The sequence below is a fragment of the Mustela lutreola genome, chromosome 2 (genome assembly GCF_030435805.1).
Source record: "Mustela lutreola isolate mMusLut2 chromosome 2, mMusLut2.pri, whole genome shotgun sequence".
Classification (NCBI taxonomy): Eukaryota; Metazoa; Chordata; class Mammalia; order Carnivora; family Mustelidae; genus Mustela; species Mustela lutreola.
The window spans coordinates 20,736,823-20,758,400 of NC_081291.1; the positions used below are offsets into that span (position 1 = coordinate 20,736,823).

At 37.8% G+C, this 21,578-nt stretch overlaps 1 protein-coding gene across 9 annotated transcripts in view; it reads left to right on the top strand.

The window, feature by feature from the left end:
• DOCK3 (dedicator of cytokinesis 3) overlaps nucleotides 1-21,578 on the top strand; it is a 578,190-nt gene that overhangs the window by 438,231 nt on the left and 118,381 nt on the right. For all 9 annotated transcript variants that reach the window (XM_059161016.1, XM_059161023.1, XM_059161018.1 and 6 more), the window contains exons 10-12: nucleotides 12,061-12,142; nucleotides 17,138-17,198; nucleotides 18,459-18,606. In XM_059161016.1, coding sequence (XP_059016999.1) covers nucleotides 12,061-12,142; nucleotides 17,138-17,198; nucleotides 18,459-18,606 — 291 coding nt within the window. The remainder of the gene's footprint in view (nucleotides 1-12,060; nucleotides 12,143-17,137; nucleotides 17,199-18,458; nucleotides 18,607-21,578) is intronic.

Consider the following 21,578-nt stretch of genomic DNA (forward strand, 5'->3'; position numbering starts at 1 on the left):
TTACGGAGTTATAATAGGCCAAATCTGTAGGCGTGTGTGTGAAAGCAGACCATGAAAAACCTCAGGCAAATGCTATGATTTTTCTTCCATCTGTGAATATATATTCTTCTTACCCTATATCATGCCAAACAGAGAATATGTGTAGTGAGTAAAAGAATGAAGTTTAAAAGACAAAAATGTTCACATTCTAAACAAAGAGCTAGAAAGCACAGAACAAAAGATTATCAGTATAAATGTAGGTCATGATAGAGGAAGGGAGCAGGGTCAGGAAGATACTCTTTTCAATGGAAATTTGGAGTATTCCTGACAAGTTGCCACATATCACATGAAGTGAGTGCCATATGAGAAAAAGGTGATAAGCTCTATAAAATATAGTACACATGTTGATAACTGCTCTCATCCTGTTCAAAACCTTGGTGTGTGTTTGTTTCATTTCCATTAGGCTGTGTAGAAATTCAGAAGCATAATTGTGAAGACTGAAAAGTTTTATGCACTGAATTCCTGGAGTGAGTGATGTTTGCTCAAAGTTTGTTTTGCTTACAGTTTGATCCTACCAGTGAAAGAATTAATTTTTTAGGTTATCTTTTTCTAGTTAGTAGACTATCCATTAGGAAATACCATGATTGCACTATGTTAGGTGTGATCTTTCATAAAAGTTAGTCATTTTTCTGTATTACTGCCAAGATACTGTTTTTCTATGAAGTCTTAGGGAGTAACCACACTTTAGCATTTGTTTAAGTCTTTCCAGTTTGCATAATAAATAAATTGGGAAACATTATAATAAATAAATAGGGAAAAATTACGTCATGTTATCAGTGATTTGCTCTTAAATGCTTTATTTTTCTATGATAATGTAGTCAGATAAATTACTAAGTAGCATTCTTTCTATACACTTAATGAAAGTGTTCTTAGCTAAATTGTTTTTTTTTCAGCATTCATTTATTAATATGTTTATCATTTCTTTCATAACTACTAGGTCTGTATTACTCTTGGGAAGTTACAAAGGACCTATCTATGAAGGGGGCATTTGTCTACACCAGACAAAAGAACTTCTCTTGAATACAGAGAAGCAACCACTGCTCAAACATTGCTTATTTGGCAGCAAGGGCTAGCATGGTTACTTTCTTATCATACGTCAGACTGCTTGACCTACAGCTGAGAAATATAAAAGTATGCTACTTCTTTAGACCCCACAGATGAATTAGCAAAACACATAGAAGGCAGGGTCATTCCCTCCATGCCCAACTTCCCCACATGGATGTGCACTTTTCTTAGAAGCACTTTGACTTGAATTTTGGAGACAGCAAAGATGACCTGTTGTGCTGTCCTGTCAACAGAACCTCACCCTCATTGCACCCCCATTTATTCATCTACATGCTTTCTATTGTTAGAATTGGGAGTCTGATCCTGGGGTGAGAGCATAAATCATTAGAGTTAAAACAACTGTAACTTCCCACATAATTGATCATAAAGTTACCATTTAGTTCAATTTCATGAGAATTGCATGATTTCCAAAGACCCTCTAGGGGCTGTATAATTAGAAAAATGCTTTTATAAACATTCAAGGATATGTGATAACAGGTTTATTCCTGTGTCTCTTTTACTTTAAAGAAAATGAAAAGAATATGTTTTCTTGGATTGTTTATCATTCAAGTCTCTGCTTGTTCCAAATCAGGCAAACCATTGTTCCCATCACTTCTCAGTGTGACGGAGTGGGAGTGCCGTTAACTTCAGACTAGGGGGCCACTAGCAGAACTGGGATGAGGGCTTGGCATAAATTTTCTAATCAGAGGGGTCAAATGTCCCATATAGGTAATGGGGATTATGGCTGGATTTCCTTCAGGCAGCACATCTGAGAGCCTATGTGACACAGACACGGTGCATCTCTAGGGCAAGATGTAGTTTGGATATTACCCGTGGAAGCCCCCTCCTCTCCCACACCACTCTTTTTCCAGTGCTCAATTCATAAGATGAAATATAGATAAAGTAAGGGCTTTGAAGTCAAACAGATTCAGATTAGAATTTCATTTTTACTGTTCTCTCTCTACCCTCTGATCTCAAGCCAAGAACTTTGCCCCTCTGACTCTGTTTCTTTGGAGATGAAATATCTGTTATGAGTATTAAATATAATTAGTCAAGAAAAGAAATACTTTAAACAATGCCCAGTACGTAAAAGATATTCATTAAGTGGCTGCTGTTGCTACTGTGATAGCAAATTGATGAGTACCCGGAGCTCCACCTCCCACCCATGTCTTTTCCCTGAACTTCAGACTTAGGCTTTGATCTGCCTGGTTTTTTTCACCTACATATCCCACAGAGACTTCAAATTCAGCATTCGCATCTGAACTTTCTGGTTGACTGCCACATCCAATCAATTGCTATATGTGGCCAGCTTACATCTCACATCCATTTTCCTCTCTTCTGTTTCCAAACTGAATCATAGCTTGCTGGGGCTACTCCCATTGTCTTTGGAGTATTTTCTATGTTATCAACTTGCTTTCAACACGGCAGCCCAAGTGATCATTCAAAAGACTTAGGAAGTCAACAGTACTTCTCCTAGTTGAACTTTCCAAGCTTCTCTAAGGCCCATAATGGGGTTTTCCAAACTTGCTTAAAAAGGCAGATTCTTACACTCTCCCCAGAAGTCCTCTGAGTCTATTCCTCTAGAGATTCTGATCCAGAAGACCTGGGATGGGGTCTAGGAATCTGGCAGTTATTCCTGATAATAGCCAAGTTTGGAGAACCCTCACAGCTAAGTCCACTCTGGATTTGTCCACTCTGTGTTGCATAGTACCTCTGACCACTCCCTGGCTCTCCAGTGCCCTCCTAACTCTTGCCCGGAGCCTTCCCACCATCAAAATACCTCAGCCCTCTGAGAGTCTGCACTTGGAGCACTCTCCTAGAATCCTCTTCTCTTCATCTCTAATTACCTCTCACCAAATGCTGTAAGCCTCGCAATACTGCAAGAGTCCTTTGTAGTATCCCATTTGGGCAGCCTATCCTCATCCCAGTAGAACTTGTTAGTAGCCCCTTTCTGTATAATTATAGCATTTTCACATTATGTTGCAATTTGGGGTTTATTTGTGCCTCTCTCCCAGTAGACTCAAAACCTTGAGCTTGAAGTCCGGAATTGTGATGCCACCAACGTTGGCTTTCTTTTTCAATATCCCTTTGGCTATTCGAGGTCTTTTCTGGTTCCATATAAATTTTAGCATTATTTGTTCCATTTCTTTGAAAAAGATGGATGGTACTTTGATAGGAATTGCATTAAATGTGTAGATTGCTTTAGGTAGCATAGACATTTTCACAATATTTATTCTTCCAATCCAGGAGCATGGAACATTTTTCCATTTCTTTGTGTCTTCCTCAATTTCTTTCATGAGTACTTTATAGTTTTCTGAGTATAGATTCTGTGTCTCTTTGGTTAGGTTTATTCCTAGGTATCTTATGGTTTTGGATGCAATTGTAAATGGGATTGACTCCTTAATATCTCTTTCTTCTGTCTTGCTGTTGGTGTAGAGAAATGCAACTGATTTCTGTGCATTGATTTTATATCCTGACACTTTACTGAATTCCTGTATAAGTTCTAGCAGTTTTGGAGTGGAGTCTTTTGGGTTTTCCACATATAGTATCATATCATCTGCGAAGAGTGATAATTTGACTTCTTCTTTGCCGATTTGGATGCCTTTAATTTCCTTTTGTTGTCTGATTGCTGAGGCTAGGACCTCTAGTACGATGTTGAATAGCAGTGGTGATAATGGACATCCCTGCCGTGTTCCTGACCTTAGCGGAAAAGCTTTCAGTTTTTCTCCATTGAGAATGATATTTGCGGTGGGTTTTTCATAGATGGCTTTGATGATATTGAGGTATGTGCCCTCTATCCCTACACTTTGAAGAGTTTTGATCAGGAAGGGATGTTGTACTTTGTCAAATGCTTTTTCAGCATCTATTGAGAGTATCATATGGTTCTTGTTCTTACTTTTATTGATGTGTTGTATCACATTGACTGATTTGCGGATGTTGAACCAACCTTGCAGCCCTGGAATAAATCCCACTTGGTCGTGGTGAATAATCTTTTTAATGTACTGTTGAATCCGATTGGCTAGTATTTTGTTGAGTATTTTCGCATCTGTGTGCATCAAGGATATCGGTCTATAGCTCTCTTTTTTGGTGGGATCCTTGTCTGGTTTTGGGATCAAGGTGATGCTGGCCTCATAAAATGAGTTTGGAAGTTTTCCTTCCATTTCTATTTTTTGGAACAGTTTCAGGAGAATAGGAATTAGTTCTTCTTTAAATGTTTGGTAGAATTCCCCCGGGAAGCCGTCTGGCCCTGGGCTTTTGTTTGTTTGGAGATTTTTAATGACTGTTTCAATCTCCTTACTGGTTATGGGTCTGTTCAGGCTTTCTATTTCTTCATGGTTCAGTTGTGGTAGTTTATATGTTTCTAGGAATGCATCCATTTCTTCCAGATTGTCAAATTTATTGCCGTAGAGTTGCTCATAGTATGTTCTTATAATAGTTTGTATTTCCTTGGTGTTAGTTGTGATCTCTCCTCTTTCATTCATGATTTTATTTATTTGGGTCCTTTCTCTTTTCTTTTTGATAAGTCGGGCCAGGGGTTTATCAATTTTATTAATTCTTTCAAAGAACCAGCTCCTAGTTTCGTTGATTTCAAGCTCTATTACAAAGCTGTCATCATCAAGACAGCATGGTACTGGCACAAAAACAGACACATAGATCAATGGAACAGAATAGAGAGCCCAGAAATAGACCCTCAACTCTATGGTCAACTAATCTTCGACAAAGCAGGAAAGAATGTCCAATGGAAAAAAGACAGCCTTTTCAATAAATGGTGCTGGGAAAATTGGACAGCCACATGCAGAAAAATGAAATTGGACCATTTCCTTACACCACACACAAAAATAGACTCAAAATGGATGAAGGACCTCAATGTACGAAAGGAATCCATCAAAATCCTTGAGGAGAACACGGGCAGCAACCTCTTCGACCTCTGCCGCAGCAACATCTTCCTAGGAACAACGCAAAAGGCAAGGGAAGCAAGGGAAAAAATGAACTACTGGGATTTCATCAAGATCAAAAGCTTTTGCACAGCAAAGGAAACAGTTAACAAAATCAAAAGACAACTGACAGAATGGGAGAAGATATTTGCAAACGACATATCAGATAAAGGACTAGTGTCCAGAATCTATAAAGAACTTAGCAAACTCAACACCCAAAGAACAAATAATCCAATCAAGAAATGGGCAGAAGACATGAACAGACATTTCTGCAAAGAAGACATCCAGATGGCCAACAGACACATGAAAAAGTGCTCCATATCACTTGGCATAAGGGAAATACAAATCAAAACCACAATGAGATATCACCTCACACCAGTCAGAATGGCTAAAATCAACAAGTCAGGAAATGACAGATGCTGGCGAGGATGCGGAGAAAGGGGAACCCTCCTACACTGTTGGTGGGAATGCAAGCTGGTGCAGCCACTCTGGAAAACAGCATGGAGGTTCCTCAAAATGTTGAAAATAGAACTGTCCTATGACCCAGCAATTGCACTATTGGGTATTTACCCTAAAGATACAAATGTAGTGATCCAAAGGGACACATGCACCCGAATGTTTATAGCAGCAATGTCCACAATAGCCAAACTATGGAAAGAACCTAGATGTCCATCAACAGATGAATGGATCAAGAAGATGTGGTATATATACACAATGGAATACTATGCAGCCATCAAAAGAAATGAAATCTTGCCATTTGCAACAACATGGATGGAACTAGAGCGTATCATGCTTAGCGAAATAAGTCAAGCAGAGAAAGACAACTATCATATGATCTCCCTGATATGAGGAAGTGGTGATGCAACATGGAGGCTTAAGTGGGTAGAAGAATAAATGAAACAAGATGGGATTGGGAGGGAGACAAACCATAAGTGACTCTTAATCTCACAAAACAAACTGAGGGTTGCCGGGGGGAGGGGGTTGGGGAGAAGGGGGTGGGATTATGGACATTGGGGAGGGTATGTGATTTGGTGAGTGCTGTGAAGTGTGTAAACCTGGTGATTCACAGACCTGGGGATAAAAATATATGTATATAAAAAATATATGTTTATAAAAAATAAAAAAAAAAAAAAAACCTTGAGGATAGGGAGGGACCATTTCATTTCTCTTTTCCCAATATCTACCTCAGTTTCTGGAATACGGTGAAGGTTCATGAACACTTGTTGAAATGAATGAAAAGGAAGAAAGAAGGCTGGAAAAAATCCTTGAACTGTAATAATAGTTATAAATGTGTTCTTTGGAGCCCTGAAGTGTCTCAGGGACAGGTCGTGGTTAGGAGAGAAGCCTAAGTAGGGAGGATTTTTTCCCCCCTGCCCCTCCAGTTCCCCTACTCAACCTAAGTAGCTCTTTATCGATTTTTCATATATTGAACAGTGTAAGGTTTTGTTGAAAAGCAGATACTAAAAATAAATTTGATTTGCCTTTATGAAACCCCTTTATGTATTTCTGCTCTTGTGCTTCAGAATGAAAGTGGGAAAACTTGAAGAACTTGAGAAATAAAGCCAAGTGAGCTAAATTGGAAAATGAATCTGTGAGGAAATACTAGAGATTTTTTAATCTATCGCACTGTGCTATGTACTATGGCCTTGGGGCTCCTTGTCTGTTTTTCAGCACCTGGGAGGTTATCACAGAAGAGATAGTAGTTGCTAAGTAGTTGCCGTCCATCTCCACAGAGGAACAAATGAGAAACACGAAGATTAAAATGGAAGAGTTGAGAGAATTCCTCTGAACTTATTTGAGGAGGATGCTTGTATTTCTAAAACAGAGTCTTCAGGAAATATTCTCCCTAAGTATCAGAGACTGTCTCTGCCTCAGCATAGGCTGGGATCTTATTGATGGTCACTGAACATTTGCTCTAGGGATGCATGAATTACTATCCATGGAAATGTGTATGAGTGTGTGAATTAGAACCTTCATAAAATCAAGTGATCTTAAAATTGGGACACTTAGACTTGCCACAGATTCAAATTATGGAATTCATTTGTAGCAACTTGCTCAATAATAATGAAATTCTGAAATTAATGTAACTTCATATACTGTTCATGCATAGCTCATCATAAAAACCACTAAATATGGAGCAGTTCTCTTATAATGTTGCTTATGAAAAGTAAGAACTTAACATTATCTCTTTCTTTCTTTTGAAAGAATTGGAGTTTTATCACCCATATTATTTAAGAGATAACCTTCCCAGTTGCTCTCTTATAGAGGATGTTCATAAAATCTCATGAATAAATTTTAAATTTTACTCTTTTGACCACAGTTCCTTTCATACCATTGGGAAATATGAGTGGTTGCTGTAGCTCTCATTGGCCAATTTCTCAAACTCTGTACAGACTCCATTGCCTTACAGAAAAGCTCCCTGCAGGGTCAAATGTCATCTGTCCCATTGGTATCAAAGCACATCATAACATTTTAAACCTCTGAGAAGTCCTAGTGGGTAAAAACCTGTTTAACTGTGTTTACTACAGTGTTTCCCACTTTTTTCGACCACTTCAGGAAACATTGGCTATCCAATGTTTGCTTTCAAATAGTTTGAATGTTAGAAGAAAACATCATTTGCTTGTCATACCCATTGGAGAAGCTAGCACGACAGAAAATAACTAGATACGTATCCAAAACCATATAAAATGAAGGGGGAAAAAAAACAATTATTTTCGGTTTCACAAATTGTGAAGGTCAGATGAAAACAGAAACATGAAAGGCTCTAGGACATGTGAAGGTCATGTGGGCACTGTGAGAACTCAGGGGCCTCCTCTCACTGTCGAGGGAAAAGAGACGTTCTTGGGTTCTGATAGGGCCAGCAACCCTATCCACTCTGGATTTTGTTTTATCTTTGGACCTTTTATCTTTGGACCTATCCACTCTGGAATTTGTTTTATCTTTGGACCTTTTATCTTTGGACCAGATCTTGATTTAGCTCCTCCAAACCATACACCTTTCTGTGGGTCTAGCAGCTCCAGCAGCAGCCTGCGTGGTAGATGTCTGTCCTTGAGAGATTGGTAATATGACAATGAGAACAGTTGCAGGTGTTCCGAGGTTGGGGGACCAAGGTGGTGGATATTGGAGAGGGCAGGGATTGCGTGGAGCACTGGGTGTGGTGCAAAAACAATGAATACTGTTACACTGAAAAGAAAAAATTTTAAAAAAAAGAATGCAGAAGTAGTGATAAATTCTCTGAAAAAGACATAAACTTCCTTTAAAAACTGTTTTTCTATTCCTACATCAAGTTAAGAGTTAACTGGGTGCTGAGTGAAATAAGTCAAGCAGAGAGAGTCAATTATCATATGGTTTCACTTATTTGTAGAGCATAACAAATAACATGGAGGACATGGGGAGATGAAGAGGAGAAGGGAGTTGAGGGAAATTGGAAGGGGAGGTGAACCATGAGAGACTATGGACTCTGAAAAACAATCTGAGGGTTTTGAAGGGACTGGGGGTGGGAGGTTGGGGAAGCCAGGTGGTGGGTATTACGAAGGGCACGTATTGCACGGAGCACTGGGTGTGGTGCATTAACAATGAATTCTGTTATACTGAAAATAAATAAATAAATAGATAAATAGATAAATAAATAAATAAAGAGTTAACTGGGTGGTTGAATGCATATATACATGTTAGTTAGGATAGATAACTACAGTAACAGACAGAGAAATGTTACTTTGATGCTCTTGTTTCCTGTTTCTCTGATACACCCAACTTCTAAAACTACTAACTTATTTGTATCCACACGGGTTGTTTCCTCCTTCGTTCTTTCCTTGATTTCTCTCAGTTTTCCCAAGGAGGTGGGAACTTCTTTTTCCTTTGCCAATTATTTTCTCTCTTTCCTCCCTTCAGTATCTTATCACCTACAAACATTGTCCTATTTGAAATAAATGTTCTTTAGTGTGCCCTGTCCTTTTTTGAAGTCAGGTTGTTGAACTGTAATTTACATGTAGTAAAATTCACTCTTTTTAAAACATAGTTTGGTGAGTTTTGACAAATTTATTGTTGTGGAATCACCACCACATCCAAGAAGTAGAAGCTTTCATCAGCCAGCAAGTTCCTTCATGCACCTTTGCAGTCAGTCCCTGCCCTCCTCCCTCGCCCTGACAACTCCTGATCTGGTTTCCTTCCTTACAGTTTTGCCTAGTCTAGATTATAATGTAAATGGAGGCATACAATATACGGTCTTTTGTGATTGATTGGCTTCTTTCACTTAGTATGTGTTTTTGAGATTCATCCAAGTTATTATATATCTCAGTAGTTCTTTTTATTGTGAAGTAATATTCCATTGTATGGATATTCCATTGTATGGATATTCCATTCATCTCATGATGAATATTTGTATTCTTTACAGTTTCTGGCTATTATGAATAAAACTGCAGTAAATATTCACATACGGGTCTCAGTGTGGACATAACTTTTCATTTCTCCTAGGAGCAGAATGATTAGATCATATAATAAGTATATGTTTAACTTTATAAAGAAACTGTCAGACTCTTTTCTAAACTGACTATACCATTTTGCACTTCCCTCAGCAGTTTACAAGAGGTCTAGTTCCTCTACATTCTCACCAACCCTTGGTATATTTAGTCTTTAATTTAGCCATTCGAATAGGAGTGTAGTGGTATCTCACTGTGATTTTAGTTTGTATTTCTCTAATGATTAATGATGTTTTCTTGAGCTTATTTGCCATCCCTGTATGTTCTTTGGTGAAAGATCTTTTCAGATCTTTTGTCCATTTTTAAGTTGAGCTGTTACTTATAAAGAACTCTCAGAACTCAATATGTTCTTAATACAGTCCTTTTTTAGATGAGTATTTGTAAATATTTTCTCAGTCCATAGCTTGTCTTTTCACTTTAATAATGTCTCCCAAAGAAAAGATGGTTTTAATTTTTATAAAGTTCAATTTACCATTTGATTGTGATTCATGATATTCACTTAGTAATCTGAAATCACAAAGATTTTTCTCTTTTATGCTAAAGGTGGAAAAACAAATGTAAATAAAATATACAAAGACACTTGTCTTCATTTTTCTCCTGTGTTTTCTTCTTACAGTTTTATAGCTTTAGCTCTTACATTTAGGCAACTTAACCTTTTGTAGGCAAGGATTAAAGTTTAGTTTTTTCATTTGGATTCTGAAACACCATTGAAATTACTGTGCTCCATTACTAAATTTTGGTGCCTTTATTGACAATTAAGTATAAACATAAGGGTTATCCCACATGTTAATAAAGATCTCCCTCAGGTGCCTGGGTATCTCAGTTGGTTAACTGTCTGCCTTCATTCAGCTCGGGTCATGATCCCAGGGTCCTGGGATCAAGTCCTGCATCAGATTCCCTGGCTCAGAAGGGAGCCCCTCTGCCCCTCCCCCTTGCCTGTGCTTGCTCTCTCTCTCTCTCTCTTTCTCTCTCTCAAATAAATAAAATCTTTTAAAAACTTAAGACCTCCCTTAACCCAATATGCCCATTCAACTATAAGTTCACTTCTACATTTCCACAGCCCTTTATTAAAAAGTAGTCTAGACTATTTCTGCCTCCTCACTTCTTCCTCCTCACACTGGGCTCTTTCTCTGCCATTCCACTAAAACTGTTATTGCAGGAATCACAGTGGTCTGTGTTCCGAGACAGTCCTGTGTTTGTCTCCTGTGATTCTCACTGACCTTAGAACTCACCAACCCCTCCTCCTCTCCCCACCCTGCTTTCAGACATTTTCTTCCCTTGACTAACACAGCATCCCACCTCCTTATTTGTCCTGCTTTTCTATTTGTCCCCATGTGTCTACTTGGCTAGTTCTACCTTTTATTTTTCCCCTAAATATCAACATCCCTCAGGATTCTGACCAAAGCCCTTTTTTCCTGCTCCTTCTGTGCGCATTCTCTCCTTATTGCCATCCAAACCCCTGGCAGAAAAAAATCTTTTTTAGCTTCATTTCTGCATATTTAATTGTCTACCAGGATCACAAGCTCTATGAAGAAAAGTACCTTGTGTGTATCTTGTTCACATTTGTATTCCCACGTTTAGCACACAGAACTTAATAACTATTGGTTGACTAAATGAACAGATGAACACATGAACAAAGTAAGCAACCTAGACAGTTGATATTCTATCTTATAATTCTAGGACAATATTTTAATATTGACCTCTTTACTGAAACCACATATATGTAGCGAGTACATGACTATGAGCACAGGACAAGTAAATTACTTTTAGAATTTTAATTTGATTAGAAATGTGGTCTTTTCCATGGCTCAGTTTCTCTGTTGCAGTTGATGGGGAGCCTTGGGATGAAGAGGTAGAAAAATTTGAGCCTGGGCAGGAGCAGGCAGGAGTAAGAGAATGAAGAGACACTGCTCCGGATGTCACAAACACTGTATCTCTGGTTTTTTAACCCAGTAATTTACTTTTAGAGTTAACCTGTCTTGTTTGTGAAATAGAATGTTTTAATGGCCCTATGAAATTCTGATTGCAGCTCTAGTTATAACACATTATTTCTCTTTGACTTTTTGCTCAAAATTTTCTAAGTCCCTGTAACATTTTTTTTTTCTTAGTCCTGAAATGATTCTTAAGAGTTCTATAGGAAGATGTAAACTGGGTAATATAGATAGTTTTGGCTCGAGTATGGTGGATATTTTTATGATCTGAGTGTTCACATCAGAGAATATATATGCTTGTTATGGGCCTATGTTATGAGTGGAGCTGTGCGGGTATTTGGAAAATAATAGAAGATACAGTCTTCATTGCTCCTCTCAGGGAGCACACACCTTTAGGGAAAGGAGAGCTGCTGCCAGCAGAGAAACAGCAACAGCTGTTAGGCAGTTGGTAGTGTCCATTGCATGCTGCTTGGCAAGAAAAATAGTGTCCCGGCATTAGACATGTACTTTTGGCCTTGCCTGTCACTAAGAGCTGTTCTGACAGTGTTTAGGGTTTCTCTATAAATGCCCTTTTTATTTGTTCTGGAGCATATGGTCCCTTACATTTTTCTGTCTCTCTCTCCTACATTTCAGTGAGCGGTTTCTGGTGAGACTGAACAAGAATGGTGGGCCAAGGAATCCAGAGAAGATAGAACGAATGTGTGCCCTTTTTACAGTATGTGCAAATTCTCTTTCCCTTCTCTCCTGTTGACTCTACCCAGGGGCCTGCTATGTGGATATTGTCACCCTGGAAACAAGTATTTATTCTTACCTCCCTTTATTCTTACACACTGGGGAGATTAGGGCTTGATTTATGTTTCTATCAGATTTTAATGAAATATTTAAAGAAAACTGAACTCAGCTATAGTTTTCAATCGAATTTTTATTAAAGAAATATAATCAAATACCTTTTACTAATGTAGATTTTAGAAGCTATTTAATATAACAGACAAAATCTGAAAGAAGTCTTTCTTACTATTCTTATTCAAGGCCACTTGGAATTTCTCTGATGTAGAAGTGTAATGTCTCTAAAGGCATCCACCAAATTTACAGCTTTGCAGTTTTTTAGTGAGTACATATAAAGAGAGACAAACTAAGTAGTTCTTCTCTCTTACATCCAAATAGAGGGTCTTTTCCTACTGTGATCTATACTTTCATTTTTTCCGAATAACGATGTAGTCATTCATGGTCTCCAGAACCACAAACTCATCAGCTCAGAGAAGACATAGTAATCTGCTTCTGGCAAGTGCTCAGCCTAATAATACCACATTGCCTTGTGTATTCCTCAAGTTGATTTTGAGTTACTAAATGTTTTTTATTTAAAGAAAACCAGTGTGCAGCTTTGTTTATTTGCTGAAGGAGAAAACAAGACTGTGTTATAATTTTAAACCAGTTTTGACTCTTGTGGAGTCTTTGATCTGCTTCGGTATTAGTGAGATACATTAAGACCCATTAACGCCAGGAGGTGTGATAGTTTCACAGTGCCTCTGCCCTGGTGTGGGGTGTGTGATTGATGGGTTACAGTCAGGTGTCTCAGAGCTTACAATGTACCTCTTAAACACAAATAGGATTTCTCTAGGCATTGTATATGTAGCTTTCTCTGAAAGATAGAATTGGATTTGTTTACCTGTTTTACTGATACCACATATATGTGGCGAGTACATGACTTTTTTGTTCATTTACTACAACTTTATCTTTCAAAGCTTCAAACAGCATTACTGCAGAATCAGAAGCCATGTTCTCAGGGACAGTTTCTGTTGAAAACTCTCCAGATGTACAGAAACATTTGTAAGTCTGGTTAAGCTAAAGTGATTTTTTTAGCCCATCTCGGAGCTCAGCATTCAAACTCTAGGAGACAATGCAGGAAGACCAAGCAGGTAAAGCAGACCCATGAAGACAGTTAAGGGAGTTTGAGATTATTTTGTCTGGGGAAAGCAGCGCTATTCCTTCAGTAGGAAAAGAACGAGGGAAAGAGTACAAGTTGGGATTTAGGTTAGGATATTGGGAAAGAGCTTCTGAAGTGAGAGTGTGTAAACACTGAAGTGGTCCTCTGTGGTCACCTTTCTGAAATAGAAATAGGAAGAAAAAAGACACCCATCTGCCTAGAATGCCTCACTGACCTTAGGAGGTTTTTCTAGACCCTGATTCTCTGATAAAGCACCAAAAGAAATCACTGCTTCCCTGTTCTCTGGCATTGTGAATAGAGCTGTATGTATGGCTGTCCTTGAATATGATGAGTGTGGTCCTTGTCTCTTGAAAAATGAACTTAATTATGATGATATTTGAATGTAATTACAGTAAATTGAAATTTTCATTTTGTAGCATTTTAATTATCTATATGGGCCCAGAGGCCTAAGCTGTAGCTGTGACTTTATAAATCAAAGATGCACATAACATTCATGTGCTCTTATTCTGCCACAATGGGAAGACAAGGCTGCTAAAAATACCACTTCTGTAGTTCCCTTTGCAGTACAGCTCTGGATTGCTTTTTAAGATCCTAAAGAATGATTTGAGAAATTTTTACAAAGCACATGAAATTTTTTCACAAGATTGTCTTATCCAGGATTTTCATGTTTTACTTTAAGCAATGAGAAATATTAATTTTGGTGGAACATATTTTCTCATCTAAGACTTGAGTTCCTCCTGTGAGCTAAAGAAGTTTTCCAGATTGACATAGGTGCTACAGAGTTTGAGAGTAATGCAAGAAAATACAGCCACAGCTATGGTCAGTGTCAACTTGATAGCTTACCTTTTAGCATCAAGAAGAGGGAGGCCTACAAACTGAGCGGTTTTGCAAGATTACTCAAGCAGACTTCAGAGCCACATTATAGACCAGCACATTATTCATGACTCAACCTTGTTCTCTATAAAATCGGGGTTTTTTCTAACCTTGTCAGATTTCAGAGATTCCTGTCCATAAAGAATTTTATCCAGAAGGAGGTGTTTCATATTTATGTGAATGTCTAATACAGTGATTTCCTAACTTTCATGATAAACAATGGCTATGTATATGAACGTGTGAGAACATGTCTGTGAATTTACTTTTTTAGTAGACATCCAGTGCTTCACACACAGTCCCTGGCAAATATGAAGGCCCCAGTAATGATTTGTTATAGAAGTTAATGAATATGTTTATTTTTTGTTATATTTGAGTGACCAACTCAGAAAATTAACTTGTGTTGTTTTCCCTGCATTCATTGGCATTATATTTTCTACATTTATTTATAGCTTCTGCTTCTTCTGTAGCATAAGCATGAATAAATTGGCCTTGTTTTGTTTTTGCAAATCCCATTATGTGTACAGAAAAAGGGCAGTTCAGGCACAGGAAAGTGAGTTGACTTCTCCATGTTTCAAATGGAACATCAGGAACTGAGTCCAAGATGCTGAGCCCTGAGTCACTCCCCTATAACTACCATGTAGTTGGGAACCAGCTTTTAATTATGTGGGATTGGAGAGTATGCTCCAGAGGGTAAATCTAAATTCAAACTCAGCTCACCAAATGAATGGTGGGAATTCCTCTTCACATCTTGGTTTTACAGGTCTTGTGAGTATTTTAACATGGATAGCCACACTTGGTACCTAGTCTTAAACAGTGAGTGTTTACTAACTTTGTGGTAACTGTGTTTAACCACATACTTATGTTTAATAAGATAGCTTTCACACTGAAATTATGTGGGACTCACGAATAATAATTTCACATAAAATATTTTTTGCACCAATTCTTCCCATTTTATATTATTGACTTAAAATAAATACCACAGAGAGTTCTAGGTACCAAATACAAAATGGTCAGAAAGGGCGCCTACTCTATCTACTTGGAAAATACCATAAATTATATTTCAGTTTTCTTCCTTTCATTCACTTAGGACCAAGAGAGAGGTCCTGTGCTCATGTGTACAACTGATCTGATTAGTGTTTGATCATCTTTGGTAACTGACTTGAATTCGTAGATGTAGAGATTAATCATCATACTGGTTATTTGGTAGTTTGGCTTAACACATTCCAAGCTATGTAGAAGGAACCATTTCATTTTGAAATGTGTCCAAAATTTCTATATTTTTCAGTAAGTAGACATGTTTCAATCCCTAAAAAAAGCGCAAAGAAGTGGTAATGTGGATTTTTAAAATTTTATTTGTTATTTAGTAACCATTTTAATGGGTGTCAAAATACAGAGATATTTGAAGGTATCATTTTAAATTCCATTTCTAAATTAAAGGAAGTGGTAAGATGGAGCCTGAACCACCTTTTTTCAGTTTCAAACGACAACTTTCATGTAAAAATATTTCTTTGTGATTCCAGAGATACACATTTATCTTAAATTATTTTGTATCCTATTTCATTATAAGCACACTTTGTTATTCCATCAAGAATTTGGTGAAATGTCATAACCATCTAGAATCTAAAAGTTTCAATTTCACCATTGCACATTACTTTTTAATGTCTCCTTTCCTTTCATATGTCTAGGGCCACTCTACAGGGCAGAGCTGGTCTATGGTAAGGCAAGCAAAGCACAACTTCCTGAGAGTGAGACCCCCTTAAACTTTGCACCTTGGGTGCCTTGCTTGCCTTACCCAAGTCCTAACCTTGCAACAAGGTATAAAAATAAAGCAAACATGGGGACTCTGGATTGCAAAGCTCATTTGAAACTATAACTGTCACTTGATTGTCCCTTTCCCTGGCTTTTTAAAAAGAGACAGCATCAGGACCAGTCAAGAGATGAAAGATGGGAAAGACAGGGAACTAAGTAAGGGACCTTTTCCTAGAAGCAAAAGGGAAATCTTGAGAAACTGTCCATTAAGGACAGAGGTTATTCCATCAGTATCATTAATTCACAACAGTGTGTCTCAGTGAGCAGCAAGCTGACCTGGTGAGAAGTCTGAAACAGAGTATATATTAACATTTTATTATTTTAAGTACAACGTGTTAAAGTGAAATACATACCCATAAATGAACGCTTTATTTTGAAAGGTGTTCTAATAATTTAATAATTTAATGTATAAAATTATTTTAATAACTTTAGTTTTAAAAATTACTGATTGGATCAGATCGTTTACTTAAAGGAAGCCCTTAGAATTTTCCAGATAAGATTATTTTCAGCTTTATACTTCAGTACAAATGATGCATATCTAAATTTAGAAATGGAGATCAAATTTTTGAGGTTTCACTAAGGCCAAATTAGTCTCTTCTCAAGGGAACATATCTAGTGCATAATAATCATTGTGGAACACAGAATAAACATAAAATTAGTAAAGAGTAAAATTTTAAAATCTCAGTCATTAATAAGCTTATTGGTGTTTTCCAATTTTTGTTCTGCATTGAACATTTCTTTTGTTACAAAATGTTTTTTATAAAATGATGTTCAAATAAACATGGATAAGGCAATATTATGAAGATTTCTAATGTGAGAACTCTTGTAGATATCTGTTGGCTATTCTAAATAAAAGCTGGGAAGGTATTATCAATAAATTAACTTCCAGAGGCAGATAAGATATTCACACTTTGGCCACAGGAATCTTACAAACCACTAAACCACTGTGTGCTTTAGTCCCCCTCCCCACCTATAACATATGCTAAAAGTAACAAAAACAGATGATTATGAGGTTTTGAAGTGAAATTTTAATTATTTTCAGTACATTCATTGTCTTAATTTACTTTTTTTTTCTTTTCTTAGGATCTGAGCAGCAAAGATATGAAGAGAGATTTATATATAGTTGCCCATGTGATACGAATAGGTACTGTTGACCTTATCCGTTCACATGACTAAGACCAGCCCACCTTGGGATAAGTATCTACTACTATGTTTGAGCTTTCTCATCTCCATAGCTCTTACCCGTAATGTCAGGTCTCAGGACGGGAGTCCAGCTTGTATTGGAACTCTGCCTTAAGCTCAGCTGCTATGGTAGCTGAATTTGACATGAATGAAAGCATTTTTTTTTTTTCACTTGAAATCTTCTGCTCCCAATTTGTTTTTAGACCCAAACTCCAAACTCTTTATTTCAAGTGGTCTGCTCTTTTAACATTCTCTCCACCACAGTGCTTTGCCTTTGTACCAGCTTTTCCACTTCAGAGATCTTACAACAGGTTGCAGGTTGCCATCTTGAACATGTGGCGAATGGCCTTTGCTGTGTTTTGTATCCAAAGTATGTATCTGTGCAGTTTTCCACAAAATAAGAGTTACTACCCTTACTGCAGCTGATGTATGGTATTTCACTTTTACCCCACCCAAGATGACGAAAGTGATTTTTGCTGCTGCTCTGTGGTTGATTTACTCAGCCTCATTTCGAGCATAAGGCGTAATCTGGGGTCTAACCAAGTCTTCCTCCATCAGTTTGGATTCTGACATTATCATGTACCTTTTTTGTCAAAGAGTATTTTTTACTTCTTTGCCAACAAAACACCTCTTTACTGTACTTTGTTTTGCTGTACTTCGTAAGCATTTACTGACGTTCCAGTTTTGCTTCTTCAAGTCCTCTCGCGGCCACCATTAGGCACAGCTTTGGTAGGTGGGAGAAGCGAGCCCCCATTCTTTCTGAGACAACTTTCGCTCCAGCAGAGATTCAAGAGCAGCCGTGACAGCAAAATTTGGTTGGAAGAATAACTCGTGGTTCTTACCTTTGCCTAAAAGTTTTTACCTGGCAACAAAAATACTAAACTTTGTATCCCCAATATGCCAAAGAGGTTTAAATCTAACACAGTGGTTTTTCTAAGAAATTCATAAAACCACTGTTTTATTCTCATATGATTAATAAATGGACTAATGGTATTAAGGTAGATAATAAGGATGATTAATTGAATGTGGCCAAGGCCTGTCTGGCATTCCTCCACATAAATATTCTGCATCCCTGCATGGCTCTCTTTAGTCCTAAATTAGTCTTCCAGCTTAGAGTATTTCTAAGGTGCCTATATCTCTGGCATCCTTGGATGACAATCAGGTGGTACTGGAGAGGAGCCTGGAGTTCTTGGTCTGACTGGTATTTTCTGCTGTGCTTCAGGCCGGATGCTCCTGAATGACTCGAAGAAGGGCCCTGCTCACCTACACTACCGGCGACCATATGGTTGCGCTGTCCTGAGCATCCTGGATGTTCTGCAGTCGCTCACAGAATTAAAGGAAGAAAAGGATTTTGTTCTTAAGGTTTACACGTGAGTAATAGATATCAGAAATATTAATAATTTACAACATAAGACATTCCAGTACTACCCTTGAGAGCAGCAGTGCTCAAGCTTTGTGGGACACAGAACCACCAGAATATGTAGGATAGGGAGTTTATAAAAAATGCAAAGATTTTGATCTAAGGTCTATAGTTTTAATAAGTTGCCCAGGTGATTCTGAAGCAGCGAAATTCAGAAACCTCTATCCTAAACTAGAAGTCTGGTAGTATAGATGTCTGTACTATCTCTTCTATCTAGGACTAGCCAACATTATTAGTTACAGAAAAACTAATGATGTAATTTCTCCTGTGTTTGGGATATAAAAGAATCTTCTTTGTTCAATACTTCCCCCCCCCACACACCAACTATTGTAACTGAGCTAGGTACTGACGCAAATTGCTTCAAAGAATGATCACAAGTCAACTTGAAGAAAAGTAAATTTTTCTGAGGAGCTGTGGTTACACTCTCCACTATTGTGACCACAGATCCATAAGTCACACCCATCTAGCGATGGCATTGTTTTTCATGTTCATTAACCAGGGGTGCCTGGGTGGCTCAGTGGGTTAAAGCCTCAGTTTTCGGCTCAGGTCATGATCCCAGGGTCCTGGGATGGAGCCCCACATCAAGCTCTCTGCTCAGCAGGGAGCCTGCTTCTTCCTCTCTCTGCCTGCTTCTCTGCCTACTTGTGATCTCTGTCTGTCAAATAAATAAATAAAATCTTTTTTAAAAAATGTTCACTAACCACCGGATCTGCCTTATAGAAGCATTGCATCTCCTTCTGATTCTTGTTACGCAATAGAAAAAAATAAATGAAGAAAAGGAACAGAATTCAGGCACATCATCTGTCTTTGCTAATATAGACTTAAGGATGAATAGTAGTGCTGAAAACATGATCTGTGGTGAGTTTAGTGAGATTTTAAAGTAAGTGTTTCTATCTATGAGAATTTTTTTTTAAAATATGTCCTCTTTTGGTTTTAACCCAATATTATTTTTTGAAATGAAATCTAATATTGTCCATCACCATGTTAATGTATCTTCACCGTAATATTGCATGAATATTTTTCTGTATTCTCTGTTCTGATTCAGGCAGGAAATGAACTCAATTCACAATTACACTTAATTTGGCCCTTTATATATCAACGACATTTTATTAATTTCAAAATAAAAGTCCAGACCCCCATATTACCTATTTTGCCTTAAGCACTGTTCTGTTCAGAGTTGTGTACATCTATGGGATAAGGATCTTCCTTTGGAATACTCACCTCCAAGGGAAATTTTGGTGGGTTTTCTCTTCCTTTCATGCATCAGTCACAGACTTTCTCCATATACCAAATCTCTTCTTTAATGGCTGATGGGAATGCTTTTTGATGTACCTTCCTCCCTTTGAAAAGAACTAAACAGGAATCCAAAATCATCATCATTATCCTCTTACTCCACTGTGTCTTTCCCAAGGGCAAGGGGTTTATAGGTAGCACTCGGGAATCACATCTCTTCGCATGCATCAGCTGTTCCTTGCTTCACTGCAGATGCTCATTGTGGATAGGGGCTTGCACAGCATCCCTCTTGAAATCACGCTGTCAGGCTTAATTGGCCTAATTGCTTCTAAAACAACAGATCATTATAAAAGAATTTTTTTGAAGGACTACTAGAATCAAAGTGTAGGATAATTTTTCCACTTGAAAATACTAAGATTGTCCAGGAGACTTCCAACTGCATGTTTGCGAAATTGATTTTGTGCACAGGATTAGTGTTTTAAATCCACATCAGCCCAGTGAATCCAGCCCCTAGGAGAAGAAATATTTTCCAATAAGTTTCATGGCCTATGTTTGTTAGATTGAATTAGATGCTTTAAAGGTTCAATAATTGCTATTTATAGTGCTTTGGCCTTTGTTAGGACAGGATTTTGCAAGGATTAAAAAAAAAAACCCTTGTATAGTTTTAATCAATGAATTGGCAAAATATCTCATTAGTTGTTGACATTCTCATCATTTCTTTCATTATTCAGTCAGCCTCAACCAGAGAAGATTCAAGCTCCAGTATGTCTCTTGCCATAGCCATTCCTCTGGCTTAATAGATATTGTTCAATATCATATATGGGTGTGCATGTGTGGTGAAGGTCCCACATCATTTTGAGAAAATCTCAACAGGAAGCTGGGGCATGAAAACCAGGTTGCTTGCCAAGGAGCCGAAAGCCTGAAAAATCACAAATAAATCATCACCCTATGCAATTCAGTCTGATATATAGATATTATCTGTTTCCTCTTGGCCAGAGGCACTAAGGTCACAGGCAGGCACAGGGCAGGTCGAACCTAGAGCCTAGGACACAAAAGGAGAGGAGTGCTGGAAGCTAAAGCCAACACTAAGGCGAAGTCAAGTTGCCATAAATAATGCATGTGACCAAACCCAAGATGCTTCTGCATATGCAGTGACCGCTTTCCAAATTCACAGTGTGATACTGCCTAAATAAACATTTTTAGGCCAACCTTAACAAAATAGATAACTACTTAGAATATTAACTCTACTATGTTAGTTATATTTTAAATCATATTATATAAAATGTATATTACCCATTGCATATTCAATCACATGTTATATAAAATTGAGACAAGTATTGCATTTTCCCCACTCTCATGTGTTACGAGAAAATTTTACTCAAATTCATCATACGCAACCATGTCATCAGGACTTTGTCAAGATTGGAGCCACTTCCCAAGTCATCTCACACAGTTTTCCGGGGCATGGTCTTCTACTTCCACCAGGCTGGTTTTGAGACATCACTCTTTGAATCTTTGGTGATGCATTCACTGGAAGTTCATCTTGAGGCTCAATTACACTTTTGCTGAATATTTGGACACTTGCTGTTTCTCTGTCTTTATTCGTCCTATAAGACCCATATATGTGACCTTAATAATACAGGTGCTTACTATGCTGCTTTTAAGGTGAGTTTTATAGCAACACCCAGT